This window comes from Hemiscyllium ocellatum, chromosome 2, assembly GCF_020745735.1.
Source record: "Hemiscyllium ocellatum isolate sHemOce1 chromosome 2, sHemOce1.pat.X.cur, whole genome shotgun sequence".
Taxonomy (NCBI): domain Eukaryota; kingdom Metazoa; phylum Chordata; class Chondrichthyes; order Orectolobiformes; family Hemiscylliidae; genus Hemiscyllium; species Hemiscyllium ocellatum.
In genome coordinates, this window is record NC_083402.1 from 44168701 (window position 1) to 44195358 (window position 26658).

Sequence of the window (26658 nt, forward strand, 5' to 3'; positions counted from 1 at the left end):
TAGTTAAGGGAGCGTTTACATATCCGATTATACCTTCCCCAATCGGAACCTCTCGTAATGGACATAATTTTACATTTTCCATTATCTCTGCCCCTCCTTTACGTGTGGTGGCTCAAGTGTTTCTGAGCCCCCTAGGTTCTGTATCTTTTAGTTCAGAGTCCATTCCCCTTTCTGTGTCTGGACTCGGTTCTACTTCGGGAGTTGTAGGCTCATTCCGGGGAGTAGTATATGGGGGTGGCAAACACATTAAGGGATCCCATTGTGGTTTTTCTTGTTCATTCTTTTTCTGTTCTGTCCCTGATTCCTCTGTATTCATGGGACATAATTTTACTCCTGCGCTCCCTATCCAACAAGCCGCATATTCGGACTCTTCTTGACTGTATGTTTCTTTCCGATTGACGTATATATTTAGATCTTGGCACAGCCTGTCTTCATCGGACCCATATTTGGGCCAAAAAAAATACCAGGTGCCTTAATGCTTTCTCGAGTCCAGACAAAACAACAATAGTTTTTCATTATAGCCTTATCTTTCTCCCGCATCCGGTAGTTGAGTACCCAATTTCCCAACATTTTCCCCAAAGGATTGTCGGGCGGAATATAGTCCCCTTTAACGTTATTTACAGATCGATCATTACACAGGCAACTCCCCGTGCCTCCCATTGTTGCTAATTTAATTAATCTCAACAAGGTCCGGTGTCACCTTCTTCCACACCCCCTTCAGGGTCCTGACTAGACACTTACTCGTCCGATTAATCTGACCAATTATATGCTTTTTGAGACTTCAACTGTTCTCCATAAATCACTTTTATGTAAGGATAAAAGAGATTAGTTAGAAACTGATAGTAAGGCAGTCATGACCCGTAAAAAGAACAGGAGTTAACATTTTATTTCATAATCTGTAAAATCCTTAACCTTAAAAGAAATCATGTTAAAATTTCCACAGTTGAAATCAGTTTCAAAACAGTCCTGGATCTCAAGCTCTAGGGAACAAAGCACAAACACTCAATCACCAACAAATAAATGTGCATTCAAACCGAATCACAAAGGGTTAAACTTTCTACTAGCTGTACAGCTCTTTTCTCTCTCTCTCTCACACACACACACACACACACACACACACAGACACACACACACACTTTGAGCTTCCCGCAATGACTCCTCTAGCTTTTGAATATTTTTCTGGGCCTCTGGCCATAAGTTAGTTACGAAGTGCACCCTCAGTAGCCCTTCAGCTACTAGCCCTACTGACACAGGTTGTTTTCTATTGACATATGCTTTATTTTATATATCACCAATTCCCCATACTTTCCATACATCCCGACCACCAAGGCAATACTTAAAGGTCTTTTTTCTTACCTTGGTCTGTGCACAGAGTTACCTGGTTGTTTCGGTGCGCCCTGTCCCGCGGCAATTCCTGCAGCAAATACCACTGCCCCCGGTCGCCCGGATATATCCTTTAAGACCTTTCCCTACCCGGGTCTTGTGCACAAGACTTGCCCGACCGAACCCACCGCATCTGCCCGCCTTGTTTCCAGGGTTACCCAGTCCGGATCGTACTCACCCAAACCGCGAACAGCAAACAAGGGAGTTGGAGATCGCCGAAATCGGCGAGGTGCCCCTTTCCCGTCATCCCAAGAGTGTCGCAGTTGGAGTTTTGGATCCCGGAACGAGGCCCCCAATTGTGAGAAACAGAACTCACTCACAAATCAGCCTGAGACAAAGCCTTGGAAACAAGAACGATTTATTACGGCCTTGCAAGTACCGGATGCCCCTGCAATCAAGCAAAAATGCATGCGTAACAAAGCAAGTAAACTTTCTTTGTTCAGTTTGCAAGTTGCTGAATCAGGCCTCCCTTTTCTCATTGGTCTAATCTCATCCTATCATAAGCCGGTTACCTCACCGGTTTTTTTTCTCTAGTTATTTTCTTATCTGGCCATCCTGCTGTCCTTGTGTATCTGCATTGTTTGTTACAGCTTGTTCTTTTATCCAGTTTCTTTTATCATACAATAAGCTTTATTGTGAAATGCCCCTGCTACTTCTTTTGTGGTCAGCTACAACCCTTCATAGTTGTTATTTCCTAGCTTAAAACTATTTTCTTTAAAAGACCCTCTATATCCATTAAAGTCTTAGTCTTAAGTATGCTACATGCTACAAGAATTCCGCGACCGTTTGTATAATGTCCCACCCCCGCAACACCCCACTCCCCCACCTGCAGAAACTACATTTTTAACCTCCCACAGGACCTGATTCTTGAACCAAGTAGGATTTACAAGAAGCTAGGAACAGTTGGAGAGGTTATTCTGGTCAGTAATGGTGGTATTAGCACAAGAGAGAGGGAAAACCTAAGTTCAGGAAACCAAGATGCGGTGACAGTCTTGGATAGAGTTTGGGGGAAGATTTGTAGCTCGGGTGCTCTTGTGGTTCTGTTCGCCGAGCTGGGAGTTTGTATTGCAGACGTTTCATCCCATGTCTAGGTGACATCCTCAGTGCTTGAGAGCCTCCTGTGAAGCGCTTCTGTGATGTTTCCTCAGGCATTTACAGTGATTTGTATCTGCCACTTCCAGTTGTCAGTTCCAGCTGTCCGCTGCAGTGGCCGGTATATTGGGTCCAGGTCGATGTGCTTATTGATTGAATTTGTGGATGAGTGCCATGCCTCTAGGGATTCCCTGGCTGTTCTCTGTTTGGCTTGTCCTATAATAGTAGTGTTGTCCCATTCGAACTCATGTTGCTTGTCATCTGTGTCTGTGGCTACTAAGGATAGCTGGTCATATTGTTTCGTGGCTAGTTGGTGTTCATGGATGCGGATCGTTAGCTGTCTTTCTGTTTGTCCTATGTAGTGTTGTGTGCAGTCCTTGTATGGGATTTTGTACACGACATTGGTTTTGCTCATGTTAGGTATCGGGTCCTTCGTCCTGGTGAGTTGTTGTCTGAGAGTGGGTGTTGGTTTGTGTGCTATTATGACTCCTAGTGGTCACAGTAGTCTGGCTGTCAGTTCGGAAATGTTTTTGTTGTACGGTAGTGTGGCTAGTCCTTTGGGTTGTGGCATGTCCTCAGTCTGTTGTCTTTCCTTTAGGCATCTGTTGATGAAATTGTGAGAGTATCGGTTTTTGGCAAATACATTGTATAGGTGTTCTTCTTCCTCTTTGTGCAGTTCTGGTGTGCTGCAGTGTGTTGCGGCCCTTTTGAACAGTGTCTTGATGTAACTTCTTTTGTGTGTGTTGGGGTGGTTGCTTTCGTAGTTTAGGACTTGGTCTGTGTGTACTGGATTGTGCCTCACAACACACTTCACATTCAACAATCAAATAGATGAACAAATCAACGGCACAGCCATGGGCTCACCCATCTCTGGACTCATAGCAGAAGCGATAATGCAGAGATCAGAACAAACAGTCTTACCGCAATTCAACCCAAACTCTGGGTCAGATATGTGGATGACACCTTTGTAATCATTAACAACGCAGAAATAGAGAACACACACCGGATCATCAACGCCACACTCACAGGAATTCGATTCACTGGAGAGGAAGAAAAGGACAACCAACTCCCATTCCTAGACGTGATAGGACAGAGAACACCTAATGGAGAATTCACCACAAAGGTATACAGGAAAGCCACACACACAGACCAAGTCCTAAACTACGAAAGCAACCACCCCAACACACACAAAAGAAGTTGCATCAAGACACTGTTCAAAAAGGGCCACAACACACTGCAGCACACCAGAACTGCAAAAAGAGGAAGAAGAACACCTATACAATGTATTCGCCAAAAACAGATACCTCCGCATTTTAATCAACAGATGCCTAAGGGAAAGACAACGGAACGAGGACATGCCACAACCCAAAGGACTAGCCACACTACCATACATCAAGAGCATTTCCGATCTGACAGCCAGACTACTGCGACCACTAGGACTCATAACAGCACACAAACCAACAGCCACTCTCAGACAACAACTCACCAGAACGATGGACCCGATACCTAGCATGAGCAAAACCAATGTAGTGTACAAAATCCCATGCAAGGACTGCACAAAACACTACATAGGACAAACAGAAAGACAGCTAACGATCCGCATCCACGAACACCAACTAGCCACGAAACGACATGACCAGCTATCCTTAGTAGCCACACACTCAGATGACAAGCAACATGAGTTCAACTGGGACAACACTACTATTATAGGACAAGCCAAACAGAGAACAGCCAGGGAATCCCTAGAGGCATGGCACTCATCCACAGATTCAATCAATAAGCACATCGACCTGGACCCAATATACCGGCCACTGCAGTGGACAGCTGGAACTGACAACCGGAAGTGGCAGATACAAATCACTATAAATGCCTGAGGAAACATCACAGAAGCGCTTCACAGGAGGCTCCCAAACACTGAGGATGTCACCTAGACAGGGGACGAAACGTCTGCAACACAAACTCCCAGCTCTGCGAACAGAACCACAACAGTCTTGGGCAGAAATGAGAAATAGTAAAGGCAAAAAGTCACTTACAGGAGTGGCATACAGGCTCCTTAAATGTAACTTCAGGGTAGGGTGGTCCATGAAGAAATAAATAATGAGCATTTGTCAGAAAGACAAAACAACAATCAAGGAAGATTTACATGTATTTAACAAGTGGAAAAAGCAGATAGGCAAACATAGCCATGATAAGGAGTTCACAGATTGTTTTTCAGGATAATTTGTTCAAATAGTACGTTCCAGAGCCAACGAGAAAGCACGCTGTACTACTATTGGTATTGCACAATGAGACAGGGCTAATGATCTCATAGTCAAGGTGCCCTGAGGTAACAGCAACCATAAGTCGTCTAATTTTTATATTCAGTTTAACAGAGAGAGGTTTGGCTCTGAGATTTATTTTAAATAAGAGCAATAATGAAGGCATACAAGCAGAACTGGTTCGTTAAGTCAAAGGATAGGGTCAGATGAGATGCAGAGGAAGATATTCAAGGGTATAGATCAAAATACACAGAATAGTTACATTGTACCAAGAAAGAAAATTCCAATTCCACTATTTGTGGTTAACTAGAACAGCTAAAGATGGTGTCAAAGTTAAAGAAAAAAAAAGTTTATACTTGTGGAAAGACAGGTGGTAGGTCAGAAGCTTATACAGAATTAATTGTAAAAAGCAAATAATGACCAAAAAATAATATAGGAAAACGTTAAGAATACAAGTGAAAACCAGTCAGAGATTTTTAAAAGACAGTAAGAGTTTTCTAGAAACATTTAAAGAGTTAACAAAGTGAGTAATGGCCCTACAAAAAGGGAGACTGGTAAACTAATAACGGAAAATAAGGGAATGGCAGATGAACTGAACAGATTCTAGATTAGAGTGTGCTGGAAAAGCACAGCAGTTCAGGCATCTTTCCACCCAGCAGGCACTCTGCCTCTATTGCCCGAAACCCTGATGCATTCTGTCTCTATTGCCCGAAACATTGATTTTCCTGCTCCTCGGATGCTGTCTGAACTGCTGTGCTTTTCCAGCACCACTCTAATCTAGAATCTGGTTTCCAGCATCTGCAGTCCTTGTTTTTACCAAGATGAATTGAACAGGTATTTTCATCAGTGTTCACTGTACACTAAAAACTTAACATCCCAGAAGTAGTGTGATATGTCAGGAAATGAAAGGGATTCACATAAATTATCACCAGATTATAATCCAGGGCCTGCACAGTGGCTAGCACTGCTGCCACACAGCGCCAGGGATCCAGGTTCGATTCCATCCTCAGGTGACAGTCTGTGTGGAGTTTGCACATTGTCCCCATTTCTGCGTGGATTTCCACCAGGTCCTCTGGTTTCCTCCCACAGTCCAAAGACGTGCAAGTTGGTGGATTGGACATGCTAAATTGCCCATAGTGTTCGGAGATATGAAGGTTAGATAAATTAGCCATAGGAAATGCAGGGTTACAGGAATAGGGTGGGAGGACTGGTCTGGGTAGAATGCTATTTGGAGGCTCGGTGAAGGCTTATTGGCTGTAAGGCCAGTTTCCACACTGTAGGGATTCTATAAGAGAAGTGATACTGAGTAAATCATTGGGGTTGTGGGCTGACAAGTGCCCAGACACTGATGGGCTTCATCTTAGAATCTTAAACATGTGGCCAGTGAGATCGCTCCGAGAGTGGAGGATATTGAATAGAACTCTTTTAAACAAAAAGTGAGAGAGACAAAAATCAGGAAACTACAAGCCAGTTAATTAAACATTTTCCCCACAATAATGTTCAAAGCTATTATTATAAGATATTATGGCGGCGTTTTTGCACAATTTAAAGATAACCAGACAAAGTTAACATGTTTTTATGTAAGGGAAATTATGTTTGACCAACTCATTGCTTTCGAGATAAGGTACCACAATAAATGTTTCTGCAGAAAATAAAAACCTATTCTGTAGGAGGTTGCATACTGGCATGGATAGACAATTGGCAGTCTAACAGGAAGAAGAACATTGGCATAAATGGATCTTCTTCAAGTTGGCAAATTATAATGAGTTGTGTGCCATAGGAATTGGTCTTTGGACCTCAATTGTTTACAACGGATGTTAATGGCTTGGACTTAGGAATGGAAGGTACCACTGTCAAACTTGCTGACAACACAAAGCTAAGGATCACACTGAGCCGTGAAAGGACACGGTGAGGCTCCAAAAAAAATAGATGAATTAAGTGGATGCAGATGTGACAAATAGAGTACAACGTGGAAAAAATGAAATTGTCCAATTTGGCAGTAAGAATGAAGCATATTACTTAAATGATAAGAGATGTCAGAGCTTTGAGATGCAGACAGATGACAGCATCCTACTGCATAAATCACAAAACTTTTGTATGCAGATACAGCAAGTAATTATGAATGCTATAGAATTTCATCATTTATTGTAAGGGGAATTGAATACAGAATCAGAGATATGCTGCAGTGCAGAAAGAGGCCATTCAGCTCATCATGTCTGCATTGGCTCTCTTGAGCATTCACAAACTCCTGCCTTTTCTCCATACCTTTGAATGTTGTTTCTACTTAAATAATCAGAGTGCCCTCCTAAATGCTCCAATTTTAATTGCCTCCATCACACTTCCAAGCTGTCAATTCAATACCCGAACTACCCACTGTGAGAAAAAGATTTTCCTCATTTTATATTTGCTTCTTTAGCAAAACACTTAATCCATGCTCTAGATCACAATCCTTTTGGTTTTGCACCAATAACTCTGTTCAGGCTTGTCATGATTTTGAAAACTTCTATCAAAGTCTCCTCTTAGCCTTCTCCTCTCCATGGCAAATGATTCCATTTCGAAGTTTCTCATCCCTACAGCCTTTCTTCTATTCCTCTTCGACACTCTCTCCAATGAGTTCACATCTTTTCTACAGTTTAGTGGCCAGAACTGTACACAACACTCTGACTGAGATCTAAACCTATGTCAGTTTAGCATAACCTCTTTGTTCTTCTACTATGTCCATATTAAAGAATTTTTGTACAATGTATATTCCTGCCACCTTTAGTGCTGATATATACCCAGGTCTCTCTCCTCCTGCAGAGTTAAAAATCACACTGCACCAGGTTATTGTCCAACAGGTTTATTTGGAAGTACTAGTTTTCAGAATACTGTTCCTTTATCGGCTACTTTATTTCCAAATAAACCTGTTGGACTAGAACCTGATGTTATGAGATTTTCAACTTTGTCTACCCCAGTCCAACACTGACACCTCCTCATCATGCTTCTGCACAAAGTTTGGAAGAGTAGAATAGTACCCTTTATTGTACATTGTCTCTTCATGGTCTTGTACCAAAATGTATCACCTCATACTTCTCCACATTGAACCTCACCTGACACCCGTCTGCCCACTGCACGGGCTTGTACACTTTTAGAGTTTGACACTGTACTCCTCCCAAGTTTCATGTCATCCCCTGAACACCAAAATCTAGATCATACAGGGAAAGGCACGAGTCCTAATTCCAACCCCGAGGGACGCTAATACAAAAGGTTATGCTTCAGTTATCCAGGTTGCATCTGGAATACAATGCACTGTATTGGTCACCTTACTTAAAAGGAGGTAAGTGCATTGGAGGCAGAATAAATTCATTCACAGGATGTATGCATCACTGGCTAGGCCAAGATTTATTGCCCCTCCCTAAAGGCCAAAAGGACAGTAATGGTAAACCACATTGCTGTGGGTCTGGAGTCACATGTAGGCCAGACCAGGTAAGAACCACAGATTTCCTTCCCTTAAGGATATGAGTAAACTGGGTGGGTTTTTAAAAAAAAAAAATCAATGTGGGTTTTATGGTCATCAATTAGACTGTCAATTCCAGATGTTTACTGGATTCAAATTTCATCTGTCATGGCAGGATTTGAACCCAATGGAGCCAGGGCCTTATCCTGTAACGGGTGAGTTGGGAATCTTTGAAGATCTCTTTAAAGAGCTGGGATTCTTTTACAGAATCTCTATAAATGCTCTTGAAGGATGGATTATGTCTATAGAACAATCAAATTGCAAAGCTAATTAAATGGCTAGTCCTTTAAAAATTGAAAATACTGCTAACAGCTTCAGGACATGTTTGTTGAACTAATTTTAAGTGCTTTCATTATGGTATTATTAATACATGGCTGCTTTCCACAATCTACATTTACCACAATAAAGTCACTATGTAATTGAAAATGTACTTAGCTGTATTTGATGTAGAATTATGAATATAAATGGTTTTATAAGGAATTCAGTACTTGAGGAGACTTCAATCTATTGAATGGGCTTTTACACAAAGGAGCTTTTGAGAGTGAACTCTGTACTAGATGTGTGATTTGGAGGCTCTGGAAGTCTACCTACAGAGGACACCAGGTGAGTTGGCATGGAGACTGTGGAGCAAAGGGTGGTGGGGCATAGGCTGACTTGAGATAGCACTGAGTTGGCACAGGGGATATAAGGGTTAATAAGGATGGATGGGAAATCATGCTTTTCACAATTATCAAAGGGTTATAAAGGGCCACCATAATGAGGCATTGGCATTGAGAGTATAAGAGACTATTGATAGGGATGGGGGTCACAGGGATTTTTAAATTAATTCATGGGATGTGGGCATCGCTGGCAAGGCCAGCACTTTTTACCTGTCCTTAATTGTCCAGAAGGCAGTTAAGAGTTAGCCACATTTCTGTCGGACTGGTTATCATGCACGTGTCTAGAGATTAGAGGAAGGAATGATGTGCTGTGAAGGGTGGGGATTCGATGACAATGTTTACCAAAACAACTGGAACAAAGTCACAAAGAATCAAAGTAGGCCTGACTATACTGACTCCTGCAGCCCGATTGTCACTTCGGATGTGCATCAAGGGGCAGTGGATCCTATCTCTATCCTCGACCACTGTCCCTAACTGAGGACATACACCATTCAGGGCAGTTTTTCTCTCACAAATGAAAATCCATCCCAAGATCTTTGATCAATGCAGTCATTGATACATTGTCCTTCCATATGTTTCCTGGATGGCTTAGAATCAGGAATATTAAATCCTCATTTCTTGTGTTAATAGTTTCTGCAGTTCACAACCGGACATTAAATCCACCTTCATGTGTTTAGTAAATCTACTCATTGATCCCTCAACCTTTAAAATTAATCTTTCTCATAATGTTGTGTCTTTGTCCCAGATTTCAATGTGTCTTGTTTTTTTTTCTCTCTCTCTAGTTTCCTTCTGTCTACATAGAATTACTTCCTGAAGTAACATTGGATGACTGAAAGGTTTAATCATGAGAGTGAATGGGACCATTGAATAGGTTAGGTTTGGCTGACCAATTGTAATGTCCTATATTTATTCAACATTTCTCATATTTGGTAGTAGTCTATGATCAAGTTATGGGCTGAACTGATGGATATTTTAAAGGTAATATATGTTTGATAGGAGTAGAAGTGGAAATACTTCTACTTCTTGTGAAAATAGACAAAAACCAGAAGCATAAAATGGAGCATATTCACCAATAAATTCAAGGGATAATCCAGAGGAAACTTAATTTAAACTGTGTTTTCACACAGTTTTAGAGTTATACAGCACAGACCAGACCCTTTAGTCCAACTCGTCCACGCTAACCATATATCCCAATCTGACCTAGTCCAGTTTACCAGCAGTTGGCCCAGATCCCTCTAAACCCTTTCTATTCATATACCTATACAGATGCCTTTTAAATGCTGTACTTATACCAGCCTCCATCACTTCCTCAGGCAGTTTGTTCCATACACACACCACCGTGTGTGAGGAAAAAGTAACCCCTCAGGTCTTTTTGTAAATCTTTCCCCTCTCACCTTAAACCAATGCCTTCTAGCTTTGGACTCCGCCATCCTGGGAAAAAGACTTTGGCTGTGCAACCTATCCATTCCCCCCATGATTTTACGAACTTCTGTAAGGTCACTACTCAGCCTCTGATGCACCAGGGAAATAAAACCCAGTCTATTCAGCCTCTCCTTATAACTCAAACCTCCAGTCCCAGCAATATCCTTGTAAATCTTTTCTGCACCTTCTCAAATTTAACAGGATCCTTATTATAGAAGGACAACCAGAGTTGTACAAAGTATTCTAAAAATGGCATCGCCAATGTCCTTTACAGCCACAACATGACGTCCCAACTCCTATACTCAATGTTCTGACCAATGAAGGTAAGCATGCCAAACACCTTCATCACTACCCTTTACCTGTGACTCCCCTTTCAAGGAACCTGCATCCCTGGACCTCTTGTTCAGCAGCACTCCACAGGGTCCGACCATTAACTGTGTAACTCTTGCCCTGGTTTGCCTTACCAAAATTCAGCATCTCACATTTATCTAAATTAAACTCCATCTGCCTCTCCTCAGCCCCATGGCCCATCTGACCAAGGTGCTGTTGTACTCTGAGATAATCTTCTTCACTGTCCACTACACCATCTATTTTGGTGTCACCTGCAAACTTCACTAACCATATTTTCTATATTTGTACCCAAAGCATTTATATAAATGACAAAATAATCAGTGGACCCAGCATTTATCCTTGTGGCACACTGCTGTCAAAGGCCCACAATCCGAAAAGTAACCCTCTACCACCTTCCTCTGTCTCCTAACTTAAGTCAGTTTTGTATCCAATTGGCTAACTGCCCTGGTGGGCACCGGTGTTAATGTTTATTATGGTGGAAGTATTGACACGTATCCTGACAGATTACAGTCTGTGGGCCAGGAAGTCGAGACACCAGTTGCAGAGGGTGAAGGGTCTGGGGGAAGAGTCCTGCTTCACAGAGTTTGGAGGTTAGTTTGCATCTTCGCATTCTACAGCTTGGATGCAGGGCAAATCAAACTTCATCGCCATCCCATCCAGGTTGCTGATGTGACTTAATGAATACTATTTGTTTTTGTCACTTTCTAATTGTGAACCATTGCAACCCTGTTATTTGAGCAGAAGTCTCTTGGTAGTATCTGAGCAATTTTGCTCTACTGTTGCAAAGTTGAGTTGTTTTGTCCCATAAAATGTTCAGATCAACTAGCTATTTGAAATCTCTGTTGGGCTTAGGGCTTTATTTAGGATTAGGATATTAGTATATTTTGATAATTTTTTAAAAATGTGAACTCCCAACGAATGATAAAAAGGAAGGTATTCCAATATTTTGTGGTATAAGATGTTTACAATCATGAAAAGATTAAAAGCCTAACTAATTAAATACTGTTATTGTTGGTAACTTACACTTCAAATTACAGAAAATAATACCTTTTCTGTTTTAAAACACAACCGCATAAGCATTTGACAGGTGTACATAACATTGTCCTTTAAAGTGGATATTAAATGCCCCAGAATCTATCCAAAATTATTCTTAACTTGAGATTTCTGCCTTTTTCCTTTATCTGCCTGGTAACATCTAGCTTGAGAACTGTCCTTTGTAGAGAGAGTATTACTGAAGATCCTTCTCCTGGTGGGAGTGAGGTACACATTCCAGCTTCATTTTTAACACCTCTGAATTTATTTGTTTACATTCAAGCTTAAGCTTCACCCACATTCTGGCAAATTAAAACATAGAGCCTTTAGATGTGGAAATGCTCTCTCTCCAGGTCTCTGGCAAAATAAAGTTTCTGATGTTTTAGGAAAGCCTTATAAACTTAATAATTGTACCACACATAAGCGAGTATAGAGCGATGATGATTCTGACGATTTTGAAGACCCATTTTAATGCGTGCTTCTCAATATCAGGCCACCTGTAGGTTCCTGTTCTGATGTACATTTGCTCAGACATTTGCTACAAAGTTGATTCCTCCTCGTCCTCCTATTCTCACATCATTTTTCCACAGAATTCCTTTGCTACAGTACAGTTATTTGACAAGCTAGTAAATATTATGTCTTTTAGCTTGAAAACGGCTTCATATTTCAATACTGATAGAGGAGGAGCCAGTGCTGCTCCTTACTTGCTCTTGCCATATTTTGTTCGGTCTTTTGAATAAAAGCAAAATACTGTGGATGCTGGAAATTAAATCAAACATCTGTACTTTTATTTGCTATTTTCCACTAAAATGCCCAAATTTAACAATTAGCCATAATAATTAAAAATAATTTAATTAGGTTAATTATTAATCTAGAATGCTGTCTGCAGCAAATCAAAGATGATATTCTGTTCTTCCTATCTGTACAAGTTAACAAATGGTCAAATCTACTTATAAGTCAATTAATATAAAAAATCCAAATGATACAGCAATATACTGAAGTACACTAAGATTTGAATAATTCATCAAACTGACTTGTGGAATGGTGATAAAAAACACGGTTCTTGAATGTGACGACTCAGATCGTGCTTTGGCAGTCTTTACAAATGCAATGGTATACAAGAAATAATGCAACCCTCAGCTCATGTCTGGAGCTCAGATGTCCAAATAAAATTAAAGATAATTGGAGAATTTCTGAGTATTCCTAAACTCTAAAAGGTAGACTGAGGTTAGCACTGCTAAGCAATCATGATTAAAGAGACAAACAGCAGGAATCGATGCAGAGAATGCTTGTGATCAGGTGCTCACATACTGGCTTCATTATGAATAGTTATGAGCTCCTTGCTCACATATAATTAATGCAAATTTCAGTTCAACCGAACCAGCTTGGTTCTTGAAGTGAACTTAATGTATCGTTTTCAAGAGATAATTGTTTTCAAATAGGGATGTGACCCTGGCCATCATTTACATTCATTCGTTCATTTGTGGGATGCAAGTGGCACTGTCCAATCCAGCATTTACCGCCCATCTGTGCTGATCTTCAGAAGAACCGCTGCAGTCCATCTATTGTAGGCACACCAACAATACTAAAACTATGACTTCTCAGTCTAGTGTGCACCATGCAAGGAAGTGTCGTCTCTGCCTTATTGTGAATCTGTGCAATTCAATACCCCACTGTACAGTGGATGCCAAGCCAGAGAGCTGTAAATGCTGAGACAGGCAGATTTTTAATCAGTAATGGAATCAAGGGTTATAGGAAAAGGACAGGAAAGAGGAGTTAAAGGTGACCACATTAGCCATTATTGCGTTGAATGGCAGAGCAGACTCTATGGTTGAATGGCATATGGTCCTATGTCTTATGTTCTCATTGGCTATGAACACATTCAAACCCAGTTATCCAGAACATTAGTTATTCCTAGTTCCTTATATTGTTTTACAAAGTTTTTCTTCCTCTTCAAAGACCACTGGGAAATGGAATTAGTGCAGACAGTTTTTCTTACATCAGTGCAGACCCAATAGACTGATGAGCCTTCTGACTACAGATCTTTTGCATTAATTGCATCAGGCTAAATATATATATTTCTCGCCACTACAACAGATTCTGTTGTATAAAGTTGACAACAAGGCAGACTAAAATGGCCTCAAAAATGTTTATCTGCATCACTGAAAATGGGTGGGTCAGTATTTGAGACATTGAAAAACCCTGGTTTCTGCACTGACAAACTGTTCTTTGTGTGGGTAGGCATAATGGAGGTCTTTAGAACTGAAAGAATACATATACATATGTATGAATAAATGTATTTTGAAAAAGACAGTTTTGTCATCAAAACAGATAATAAGCTGAGTAACAAATGTAGCAGTCATCGGCTTACTGAATTCATTGACTTGATGATTCTTTTCTCTGGTTTCGTGGGGTTGTCATATTCAAGTACAACAACACAGCAGCCACAACCTCCTTCGTGACACATGGTCTTTGTTCCACAAAGGTGTAGAACGGAACGCAAGTATTCAGCCAGAGACATCAGAGGGTCTTCATTTTTCACTGTTTTGAGATATTTAAAAACAATGCATTAAGTCAGAGCCAGGAGAAATAAAATTTGTTAAAGCTTAAAATGAAGAAACAAGACATTATATGCAACTTGTAGTTACACCCACCACCAGAGCAACTAAGTAATTATCAGAAGTTTTACAGATTCTCATGGTCATAAACAGGCCATTTAGTTCAACCTTTCTAATGCCAGCATTTATACTCCATGATGTTCCTTCTTTCATTAACTCATCCTGGGATGTGAACATCACTGACAAAGCAAGTATCTGCTGCCTATTTCAATTGCCATTAACAAAAGGTGGCCAAGAGCCACCTGCTTGAACCTCAGCAGACCATTTGATGTAGGTACACCTAGAGTACTGTTAGGAATGCAATTCTTAAAGGTTTTGATCCAGAGACATTAAGGGAAAAGCAATAGAACTGTCAGAGTCTGCATGAAATGGAGAATCTGCAGGTGCAGTGTTTCCACACATCTGTTGCCTATCTTCTATCAGGTAGTGGTCACAGGTTTAGAAGATGCTGTCAAAGACAACTTGGCTATTTGCTATACATAGTCACATGTATTGGTGAAAGTAAATGTATGAGGTGTAGACAGGACACCTATTAAGTCAGCTACATTCTACTGTCAAGCTTTTAAAAGTGTTGCGCTCATCCAAGGAAATACAGAGGATCCCATCGTACTCCTAAGTTATCAAGACAGACAGGATTTGGAGATCTAAGAGGCAAGATACTCACCAAAGAATTCCCAACATGTGACCTGCTCATGTTGCCACAATAATCATATGGCTGATCACATTTCTGTTTCATAGTGACCTTTAGGTTCTTGATTCTGGTAAAACGATTGAGTATAAAGGGGAAATGGTCAGAATCTTTGTTGGAAATGGTCATTGCTTGGCACTTGTGCAGAATAAATGCTACTTCCCACTTGTCACGGAAAGCCTGAACATGACCTAACGTTGTCTGGGTAAGGAATGCTTCAGTCGCTGAAGGATGGTGAATGGTGCTAACACAATTAAAAAACATTGCCATCTCTGACCCTCTGTTGGAGAAAAGGTCATTGATGAAGCAGAGGTGGATGAGCCAAAAACACTACCCTGAGGATGTCCTACAGCAATGTCCTGGACTGAGATGACAGACCTCCAGTAACCAGAGACATCTGTTTCCATATTACATTACTTTGCTGACAGAACATACACAAGCATGGTAACGGAGGGGACTAGAACATTAACGCAAAAATATTTGATTTGCTAAGTATTAGAGGTGGCAGTACCATGGTGGTAGCGTCACCAGAAGGGTAATGAGAGGTCCAGGATAATGCTCATGGGACATCAGTTCAATCCTACAACTATAGGCTTAATGAAAATCATGAAAACACTGTCACAAAAACACAAAAATGCTGGAGAAACTCAATAAATTGGGCAGAACAGTTCCGAAGACATACTGAACTCAAAGATTTATGGTTTCTGTCAGCCATATGCTGTCAGACCCTGTTGAGTTTACCAATCTTGAAAGGAAATCTATCGTCCGAACCTGATATGACCTACATGTGGCTCTTACATGAGAAGTTTGGTAGACTCTTCAATGGCCTCAGAAATGGTCGAGCAAGCCACTCAGTTGTTTGCAAAAGGACAGGGATGAAGCTGGAGGATCGTCCTAGGCATTGGAAATGACAGTGCCGACATACCCAGCACATACTTTGAAGGAACTGAAGGAGATATTTAGCTGAGTTTTATTAGGAAAAAAACAAAATAAGCAGGAACACACACCTTAAATACACAAATTAAATAATACAGGAATACACATGCAAATTAAGATGAGTAGCATATACCTAGCACATATTCTCACCGGTAGAGAAGGGTACACAGTATATGGAAAACATCTGCTGGCTCGCTTCTGGGCAGTGCAACATTTTACCTTCAGAGTGGGGTTGAATCCACTTACAATATTAACAGAACACACCCGTGTATAGCTACCATTAGACAGAAGGATGAAAGCTGGCTCAGTTAGTTGAAATAGAACAACTAGACGGACAGTGTTGCTACAGGGAAGGGATATCACTGTAAAAGCCACCACCCTGTTAGCAGACAACTTAGTATGTCAGGGAGAAAAAAAACATGAATGTCAACTGACAATAGCAAATGATTCCAAGGGCCCATTTGTATCAAAACAAATGGGAGGGGGTAAGATGGAGCTCAAAAACAGGGAGACAAAGGGAAAAGGAAAGGAGAAGCTCCACTTCAAAATGTTTGTGCATGGTTCCTCCCCAATGCAGGAAGGAGAAAGAAAGAAAAGTGGGTGCAGGATATACATGGAGGACAGGAAAACTATAATGTGACTCTAAAAAAGTTCCTCAGAGTCATAAAGTCATAGAGATGTACAGCCTGGAAATAGACCCTTCGGTCCAACCCGTCCATGCCGACCAAATATCCCAACCCAATCTAGTCCCACCTGCCAGCACCCGGCCCATATCCCTCCAAACCCTTCCTATTCATATACCCATCCAAATGCCTCTTAAATGTTGCAATTGTATCAGCCTCCACCACTTCCTCTGGCAGCTCATTCTATACCTGTACCACCGTGTGTGAGAAAATGTTGCCCCTTAGGTCTCTTTTATATCTTTCTCCTCTTACCCCAAACCTATGCCCTCTAGCTCTGGACTCCCCCCACCCCAGGGAAAAGACTTCACCTTTTTACCCTATGGGTATTTACTCATCTGCATATACCCCGGATCATACTATCAGGCCAAGGGACACATCTTATGGCCCAAGTAATGACCCTTTTTGGAATCAGACAGAGATTCCACATACCTCATGGACCACAGTCTCATGGAACGTGGAAAGGATGAATCGAACATTGAGAAACATGATAGACAAAATGGTGCAGCAGCACAAGATAACCTGGCAGGTTGTTCTACCCTGTGTGCTGCTGATAATGAATACCGTTGCTTCATCCACAGGCTTATAAGTTTTTGACAGGAAGGGACATGAGAGGAATGAACCCGAGATAGACAGCACTATAATCGGAAAAATGAGTTCAACAGCTGGTGGAAACAGTAAAGGAGGCAAATGATAAAACAGCTCATCAACAGGGAAAAAAGAAACAGCAAAGCTTATTTTGACACAAAAGCTAGCCCAATGGAGTTGAGTTCTGAACAAAGAGTAATGATCAGAATACATCAGCCCACCTCATTCTTGAGTCCAAAGTTTGCAGGTCCCTATGAGACAGTAGATAGAGCTAGGCCATCTGCATACAAGGTATTGACAGCAGCAGAAAAGAATGGTTGGTATCACATTAATTTGTTAAAGTTAGGAGGAGAGAAACAAAGCAACCATTATTGGCATGTGATATCCAATGCTAATGGTGCTGCAATCCCAAGTTTAGGGGAATCAAGAGCACGACCAGTTGCTGATATCAGAGGAGATAACTGAAAGACAACCTGATATTGGCCATCGATGTACAGAGGGTAACCAACAAAAACAACAAGAGAAAAAGTGTAGAGAAATCAAGATGGGTTAGATGATTAGAATCTGAAACAAACTGGAAACAGGGGACAGATGATTTGGCTCAGCTTATGCAAAACCTGGATTTAAAAGTAAAATTGGGAATAAGACTGTAAATAAGAGCTGAAGTTGCACTTGTATGTCGCAGATCAAGCCTAGAATGAGAGGAGTAGTGCATTTTGTTGCTATTAGATTGACCATGTTTTGGACTATGGTAGAACCGGCTTCGGAACTACCACAATGGGTGAACAGGCCTTGAGCAGCATCAACCAAGAATAACTCGCTCTGCAGCACAAGACAACACAGACTAACAAAAGGACATCAAAGAGGACTTAAATTTATATCAAATGGGAGCACATGGGTTAGAATGCATGGGAAAGACATTGTGTATACCAGAAGGAACAGGGGTGCGATTTTCATGTAACATTTCTGGAGGCGACAGTGGCACCAATCCCAGAAGGGCAAATCACCAGCCAATTTATGGGTCAATTCATTGAGCAACCAATCAGGAAATAACAGTTGAGATAAAATTATAGTTCACTTGGACTGTGCCCATGTGAACACAGACTGGGGTAGTGATGCATACAAGAGATATATTGACTGGGGTGGCTATTCAGTGAAATTGGTGGGATCATCATCAGTTTATACAAAAGGATGATATAGCACAGGAAGGAGGTCGAGAACAAAGGCCATTCAGAGATGCAGATAGAGGTTTTTAAATTGGGGGCCGGGCCCCTTCATAACTTTTAGGACCCGTAGGAAGCCTATCACTACTACCCAGTCGCCCCCACCCCCACCCCCACCCTTGGCTGTGATTAGTACCGCACCAGAACCTAGATGTGTCGAATCTCAGTACAAAACAAAAAGGTTTAGGTTTGGTGCTAGAAGACACAGGAGAATCTGTCATTGTGGTACCAAGATATCGGCACGCACAGGTAGTTTTCAATTTATCTGAAATGACCACTCCAGAATGGTGTCCATCCACCATAAAACGAGTATTGGTCCACTTCCTCGAAGAACAGTTGAGCAGGAATGAGCTAAAGTCCAAAACAGGTATGAAGAAAAGAGGACCGCTGGAGTTAGCAGGGGCAGGATATGCATCATGAGTAGCAACTGTCAACACTGTGGACATAGAGTTAGAAAGTCAGATACAATCCCTCCAGCAGAAAATACAAGTCATTTTTGAAGGTTACTTAGATTGGATATGGTCCAATCAAATAGAATGGGATGAATCACAAGAAATCATGGACACAGCAAATTTTCTGAAGCCTTTACAGGATACAACAAATTTGATCATTGATCATATGGTCAATACTTCTGAGGCTGCCCACAAGACTGAGGTGTGTGCTATAGTTAACACCCAGCTGGTATAGATTGATAATAACTTTTTACAGTTTCATGCACAGTTAGCAAATTGGATTGGAGAAGAGCATCCTCTACATCACCTCAGTAGTTTGACCTTAATAGGCTGTTCGGTACTGGTGACAAGGATAAAGGGAAATACTATGTTGGGGCAATGCTTCATATTTCCTGCCATGGGAACAATCTAACCTACCCTTTAAAAAGAGTCCTTAATGTGGGCAAATAGCATGAGAGTACTTTGATAGCTTTAAGCAATCCATTGTGGGTCACGGTGGCACAGTGGTCAGCACTGCTGCCTCACAGCGCCAGAGACCCGGCTTCTATTCCCGTCTCAGGCAACTCTGTGTGGAGTTTGCACATTCTCCCCGTGTCTGTGTGGGTTTCCTCCGGGTGCTCCGGTTTCATCCCACAATCCAAAAAGGTGTATGTTAGGTGAATTGGCCAGGCTAAAAATTGCCCAGTGTTAGGTGAAGGGGTAAATTTAGGGGAATGGGTCTGGGTGGGTTGCGCTTCGGCGGGTCGGTGTGGACTTGTTGGGCTGAAGGACCTGTTTCCACACTGTAAGTAATCTAATCTAATGGATAATGCTGAGAAAGGGGTAAGTTGATGTGCAGGGAGTTGGAGAGGGGAAGTCACTGGGCCGGTCCTGAAGAGACTCCAAGGCAGAGACGTACTGAAACCGCAAGCTGTACCTATGAAAACAATTCATTATCCACTCCGCCTGTTAACAACTAACCAGTCGTCTTTTCTACAATATGCCCTTGTAGGGCAAACATATTACAGCCGTGACAGGTATGAATTCAACCAAAGGATAGAAAATATGCCCTCTGGAAGGACACAATGTAGCCATTAACAACATAACATCTGATGTGATTATTAGCGAGCAAGTTCTGCCTCAGCCAGTAACCAGGAAGGTGGTAAAAGAAAACCTCACAGTGCAACATACCGATACAGACCAAAAGGTACGGAGGTATGTCTCAACTGAACTACCACCCTTCCACACCCGACAGCAGATTGGACATGTATAGTGGAAGAGGCAAAACCCATCAATGGACTAAATACACTAAAATAATTAGAACTCATGCAGATAAAACAAAAAGGAGTTATTGCATGATCCCAGATTGTGGATTAGGTTTTGGAATTGGGGAACCGATGTTTAAAATGAAGTTACATGAAGATTGGAAGTAGACCTTAAAATGAATCAGAAGGAATGTTATGGAAACGGAATGCAGATATGTACACGTTTTTCATATATACTTTTTATACATTATCCATGTACATTTTTATACATGTTCTATAACAACTATATTACACTAGCAATTTTTGAGAAGATTTATAGCTCAGGATGATGATATGTATGTCAGTTAGCTGACTGAGCTGGAGAGTCTGTTTTCAGATATTTCGTCACCATGACAAGGTAACATCATTAGCGAGTGTCTCCAGTGAAGTGCTGGTGGTATAACGCACCTCTCTATTTATAGGTCCTTAAGGTGAGACAAGCAAAACGAAGACATGCGCAAGAATTCCTACAGGCATGACACTTGAACTAGAACCGCAATAAACACATCAATTTAGACCCCATCCACCTTCCCTTGGAAAAAAACGGAAATGACATCACCTGCCTTAAGAAACCAAAACCTAGAAAGAGAGAGGCAGGACATACCATCAGCACTTCACTGGATACTCTCACTGTTACCTAGTCATGGTGATGAAACGTCTGAAAACAACCTTCCAGCTCAGCGAGCTAACTGACATACACAATATTACACTGTAGGATGGGATACACCCACTGGGGAACAGTGACAATCGGGTGAGTGGTCTACAGAGAGAGATCCTAAGGGAAGTATATTTGTATCAAGAGGGGGAAGATGTTAGCCAGGTTGCTGCATAGAGAGAGATGGTGTACCAGTTAGAGACATGCTCCTGAAAATGTGATGTTCGTTATGAGGCTGCAAAGACACACAGAGGTACTGTCCGCTGACAGGGCCGATGGATACTCAATATATAAAAAACTGCTGACACCCAGGGAGAAACAGCTTGTGAACTGAGAATGACCAGAGTCCAGGTACTGCTTGGTAGCAACTATATTTTTCAGAAAAAGAAAGAAAGATGAGGTAATGCAGAAGCCTTGCTTGGACAAGGGGCAATGAGGTAATTCTACCCAGCTCCTTGGTCTGGAGTCAAAAAAAAAAAGTAAAAACATGCATTAACAGGTGAACCTGAGCCAGTAAAAGACACCATGACTTGAGAAAAATAAGGAAAGAGGATCAAAAATGAGTCAGAGGCATCCAGGAAGTGATAACTGTGAAGACCAACTCAAAAATCAGACTCAATGTCAAGGATGTGGAGAGCGAGACCAGCGTGTGACCAAAATCAGGTCTCAGGAGCAGCAAAATAGTTACCCAGAATAGGTATTAGCTTTTATATTCTGTGACTATTCAGAGAGTGTCAGAGGACTGGAGTGGGTGTATAAATGAGGTTTTTTTAATTCAGTATGAGAGAAAATATATAATCTTTAGTTTGTAAGAGAACATAAGAAATAGGTACATAATTCTTGTAACTTTACAAATTACTTAATTAATGTTAAGGATGGAATGCTCTCTATGTATAGACCAGCAACTACAGCCAGAGCCAGACAGTAGCTGGTGGTTGCCGGACTCAAACAGGCATCAACACAGGTTACATTGCACAGGGCATGAACTAGGTGAGATCATCGTTAACAAGATCAGCATTATTTGAAGCTATATAATCCAGTTGTCAGTCTAATAATGACCATGAAGAAGCTCTTCCTGAATCTGCTGGTGCATGTGTTCAGGCTTCTGTATCTTCTGCCTGAAGAGGTTGGATGAGATTGTTACCAGGCTGCAATGGGTCTTTGATGTTGGCAGCCTTTCTGCAGCAGCAAGCAGTGTAAATGGAGCCCATGGATGGAAGGTTGGCTTCCGTGATGGTCTGGGTTGTACACACCAACTTCTGTAGTTTCTCATGGTCCTAGACAGAGCAGTTACCATATCAGGCCATTATGCACCCAGACAATAAGTTTTCAGTTGTACATCTGTAGGAGTTGGTGAGGGTCCTTACGGACATGCCAAATTTTCTGAGCCGCCTGAGGAAGGAGGGGTGTTGTTGTGCCTTCCTGACCATCACAGCTACCTGGGAAGTCCAGGACAGATGTCGGTTATTGTCACGCTTAGGAATTTGACGTTATCCACCCTGACAACCTCAGCTCTGTTGATATAAATGGTGGAGCCTTCTCCTCCCTTCAGAAAACAATGATCAGTTCTTTAGTTCTACTGACATTGAGAGAAAGGTTGTCGTCATTGCACCATGTCACTTAGTCCTCTATCTCCCTTCTGTATTTTGACTCGTTGTTGTTTGATATCCATCCTACTCAGGTGGTGTCATCAGCAAACTCGTAGAATTCCAAAATTCTGTTTGGAATTTGGCAACACAGTCGTGGGTGTACAGGGAATATAGTAGGGGGCTGAAGATGCAGCCTTGGGGGTGGGGGCTCCAGTATTGAGAGTTATTATGGAGTAGGTGCAGTTACCTATCTTCACTGATATCCACTCTGTGGGTCGGAAAGCCAAGGGTCTAGTTGCAGAGGGCAGAGCCAAGACCAAAGTCATGGAGTTTTGAGATTAGTCTGAAGGGGATAATGGTGTTAAAGGCAGAGCTGTAGTCAGTCAGTCAGTCAGTCAGTCAGTCAGTCAATGAGCAGGAAACAGACATAGGTGCCCTTCTTGTCCCGATGTTACAGGAATGAGTGCAGGTTGAAGATTTAGACCTCCATCCTATTGAGCCTTTAAACATGGGTATGTGTTGTGTTGTGATATCATGGTTTATCAATCTGTTTTGTACCAGTATTTCCATATCATAAGAAGGATATCAAGTATTGAGAAGTATTTATAGTATTTACCAATTATAATCTAAATCAAGCTTCAATGCTTTTCTGCTTTTAAATTCTGCCCCTCTAGGAACAAACCAAGTTTTTTTTTGTTTGTTTCTTTAAATAATCTGATTAATCTGTGTCCTTAGTGATGTGCAACTATACCATAGATAACTGTTTCTCTACCTCATGTGATTTTCTTTCAAGGGATGCAATATCTCCATACTTTGAAACCAAAATCAATTTGCCAATTACATGCTCATTCTATACATTTAACATGTTGCATCATATTGTTCCTCAATGGAAAGTGTCCATCAACAATTTTGATGCCACTTACAAAATATTAAATTATACTTCCAAATCGAGAATCTAAACCATCAGCTGGAATTGTGGTCCCAGCACTAGCAAACATCTCTTCCGACCCAAGTACCCTTGACCTGTTTTTTACCTTAACCCGAACCTGTAGTGCATATAGTGGGTTCTCAGATCACTTTTGCACAATTATTCAAACCAGTGAAAAGGAAATGCTTTTTAAAAATGATTGAGACATTAATACATATTAGAATTTTTTAAAATAAAATTGGATTAAATTCTTTGTTTGTGGCAGCAATGGTTACATTTCAGGGATGGACAAAAATTAACTTTTCCAGTTTTCTAAACCACATGACCAAGGTTTTACATTGGTCGGCTGGAAGACCCAAAAAAATCACATTGCTCCAAGAAAAAGCAGATTCTCAGGTCGATATTGCTTTGGCAGAATAAACTAATAAGACTCAGGGACAAACAGGAAAAGTTAGAAAATTAAAAGGCAAGAATTTAATTGAACCAGATCATGACCATTTCAAAAATTGATCTGCCAAAATAAACTTTACTGTAGGAACAGGATCAAGTGCCTTGAAGACATTGAGTAGTATTATTCAGATTGATAGACAAATCTAAAAATAGTTGATAGAAAAGTCCACAGAATAGATCATAGACTTGATAAAAGTTAAGCACCAAGGGCAGAAACCCGAAGTCCTCTACTTCAGCAAGAAAATCAGCATTGTGTAAGATCAATAATAAATAAATGTGTGAATCTGCAAAACAAAAAAAAAACTTTATCGGGTCAAAAAGACATCAAATTGATGAGTTAATAGAACTAGAATGAGGACTTTAAGATGCGACTAATAAGAACGATTGAGAACCAAGTAACAAGCAGATGCCAATGTTTCAAATCGCTTCAGTACTTTACTGGAATTGTTGGAAAAGTGCATGCTGAAAATATCACTGTGATCAAGGACTCCATATTAAGGTATAGGTTTGACTGTGTCCAATTAAAGGAAATCAATTTTTTAAATAATCGGTGATTGGATTTGGGAACATTGGCAAGGCTGGCATGTTTTTTGCCCATCCCAAGTTACCCTTGAACAGAGTAGCTTGCAAGATGAAGCTACTTGAGAGCAGTTAAGGATCAGCATATTGTTGTCGATCAGCCAGACTAGATGAGGATAGTAGGTTTCCTTTCCTAAGAAAGGATACCAGTGAACTAGACAAATTTTTACAAAAGTGTTAGTTTCACGGTCACATTAACTTACATTAATGGTCAATTCCAGATTTTGTTAATTGTCTATTTACTCCAGCTGCTGTGTTAGGATTGGAATCCACCTCCACGTAACATTAGCCTGGGTCACTGGAGCAACTAGCTCAGTGACATCATCATCCTAGCAAGGCAACAGGGCAATTAGAATGGGCAATAAACACTGGCCTATCTAGTGGTTTCTCATCCCGAACAGACATCTTTGCTTTGTAAAAGCCACCCATATCCCAAATGTGATCACCCTATTCTGCTAAAAGCTGTAGACAAACATTTGTAGTACTCTACATCCCTGCTGAATTCTGCTCAGACACCTCTATATATCCTTCAAACAGCAGAATTAACTTTATGCTACGGAATCAGAGCTTAACCCTTGCACCTCACGGAACAGGAGGATGAAGCCATTTGGTTCCTTCAGCCTGCTCCACTATTCAACTAGAACACAAAGCAAGACTTTTCTATCTCATTACCCTTGACATCTTCAAAATCTAGAAAGGTATTGATCAGTTGTGAGCCTATTGAATGACTTTCCACAGCCTTCGGGAATAAAAGTCAAGTACTTACCATCCTCTGAAAAGGGAGAAATTGCTCATCTGTCATCCCCAAATGGAAAATCCCTTATTCTGAGAGTGTCCCTACTAGTAATAGAATCTCCAGCCAGGGAAAACATCAGTACTGCCCTACCATGTTCATCCTGAATGAGATCACACTCATTCTTCTAAGCTCAAGAGAATACAAGCTCAGTCTCTTCATTCTCATTTTACAGGAAAATCGCACCACCCTGTCAATCAATCTGGTGAACTTTCACTGCACTCTAAATGACAGGTATACCATTCCTTAGATTAGGAGACCAAAACTGTACATAATAGCCTGTACTACTGTTGCATGACATCATCATTCCAGAGTTCAAATAATCTTGCAATAAAAGCCAACATACTATGTACCTTCCTAATTTCTTGCTGCACTTGCTCATGGCTCACTAAAACTAATGTGCAAGAGCAAGTCTCTGTCAATGAACATTTCTGAACCACACCATTTTGCAAACACCCTGCATTTCTGTTTTTCTCGTCACAGTAGTTAACATTATTCAACATTTTTCTTCTGTCTGCTGTGCTCTTTCCCACTGTCTTAGTTTGTCTAAATCTTAAGGCCTCCTTGCACTGTCCTCAACTCTCATTTGTAACTAGTTTTCGCAGGAGAAACCTTGAAATACATTTCATCCTCACACACACACACACATATCTTTGGTAAAAGATTGCGAGTAGCTGGCGCCCAAGCACTGATCCTTGAGGTAATGTGCGAGTCGCAACCTACCAAATTGAAACAAAAACTATTTATTCCAACTTGCTCTTGTGTCCGTGAACAAATTCTTAATCCATTCTAGTATGTCTTCCTAATATGTTTACTAACCACATGTGGGACCTGAAATAGCCTTCTGCAAACCCAAAAAAGCCACATTCATTGGGTTTTTCCCTTTTACACATTCTACTGAATCACAGAACCACACCGACCCTTTGAAGAGGATCTCACCTAGACCCACCACCATACCCTATCCCTGTAACCCTGCATTTGCCATGGCTAATCCACTTAACCTGCACATCCCCTAGTTAGCATTGCCTATCCATCTATTTTGCACATTTTTAGACTGTGGAAGGACACTGGATAACCCAGAGGAAACCCATGCAGACATGGGAGAATGTGTGAAGTTTGCACTGTTGCCCGAGGGTGGAACGGAACCTGACTCCCTGGCGCTGAGGCAGTGCTAACCACTCAGTCACCATGCCACTCTAATTCAGCATCTTGCGAATCTGATTTTCTTTTCACAATTCATTGTTGACTCTGCTCAAGTTTACTGCTTTGCAAGTGTCTGGTTATTAGATCTTTAATAGATTTAGAATTTTCCCTACTACTGCTGATGTCAAGGAAATGTCAAAAAGCAACTGCAGTAAGAAGAGATATGCATGAACACACTACTTTAAACATGATAATCAAAACATCTCGACTTCCAGTTTGAGAGAAGGTGCATCGACACCATATGCAGCTGTACCTAATCTGTGTTACAACTGCCCTCAGGAGTTACACCTTCAATTGGGA

General features: G+C 41.2%; 1 protein-coding gene across 3 annotated transcripts in view; it reads right to left on the minus strand.

Annotated features, from left to right (window-relative positions):
- The window catches only part of LOC132822962 (uncharacterized), a 196561-nt gene that overhangs the window by 144130 nt on the left and 25773 nt on the right, over positions 1 to 26658 (minus strand). For all 3 annotated transcript variants that reach the window (XM_060836424.1, XM_060836434.1, XM_060836416.1), the window contains one exon: positions 14065 to 14234. In XM_060836424.1, coding sequence (XP_060692407.1) covers positions 14065 to 14234 — 170 coding nt within the window. The remainder of the gene's footprint in view (positions 1 to 14064; positions 14235 to 26658) is intronic.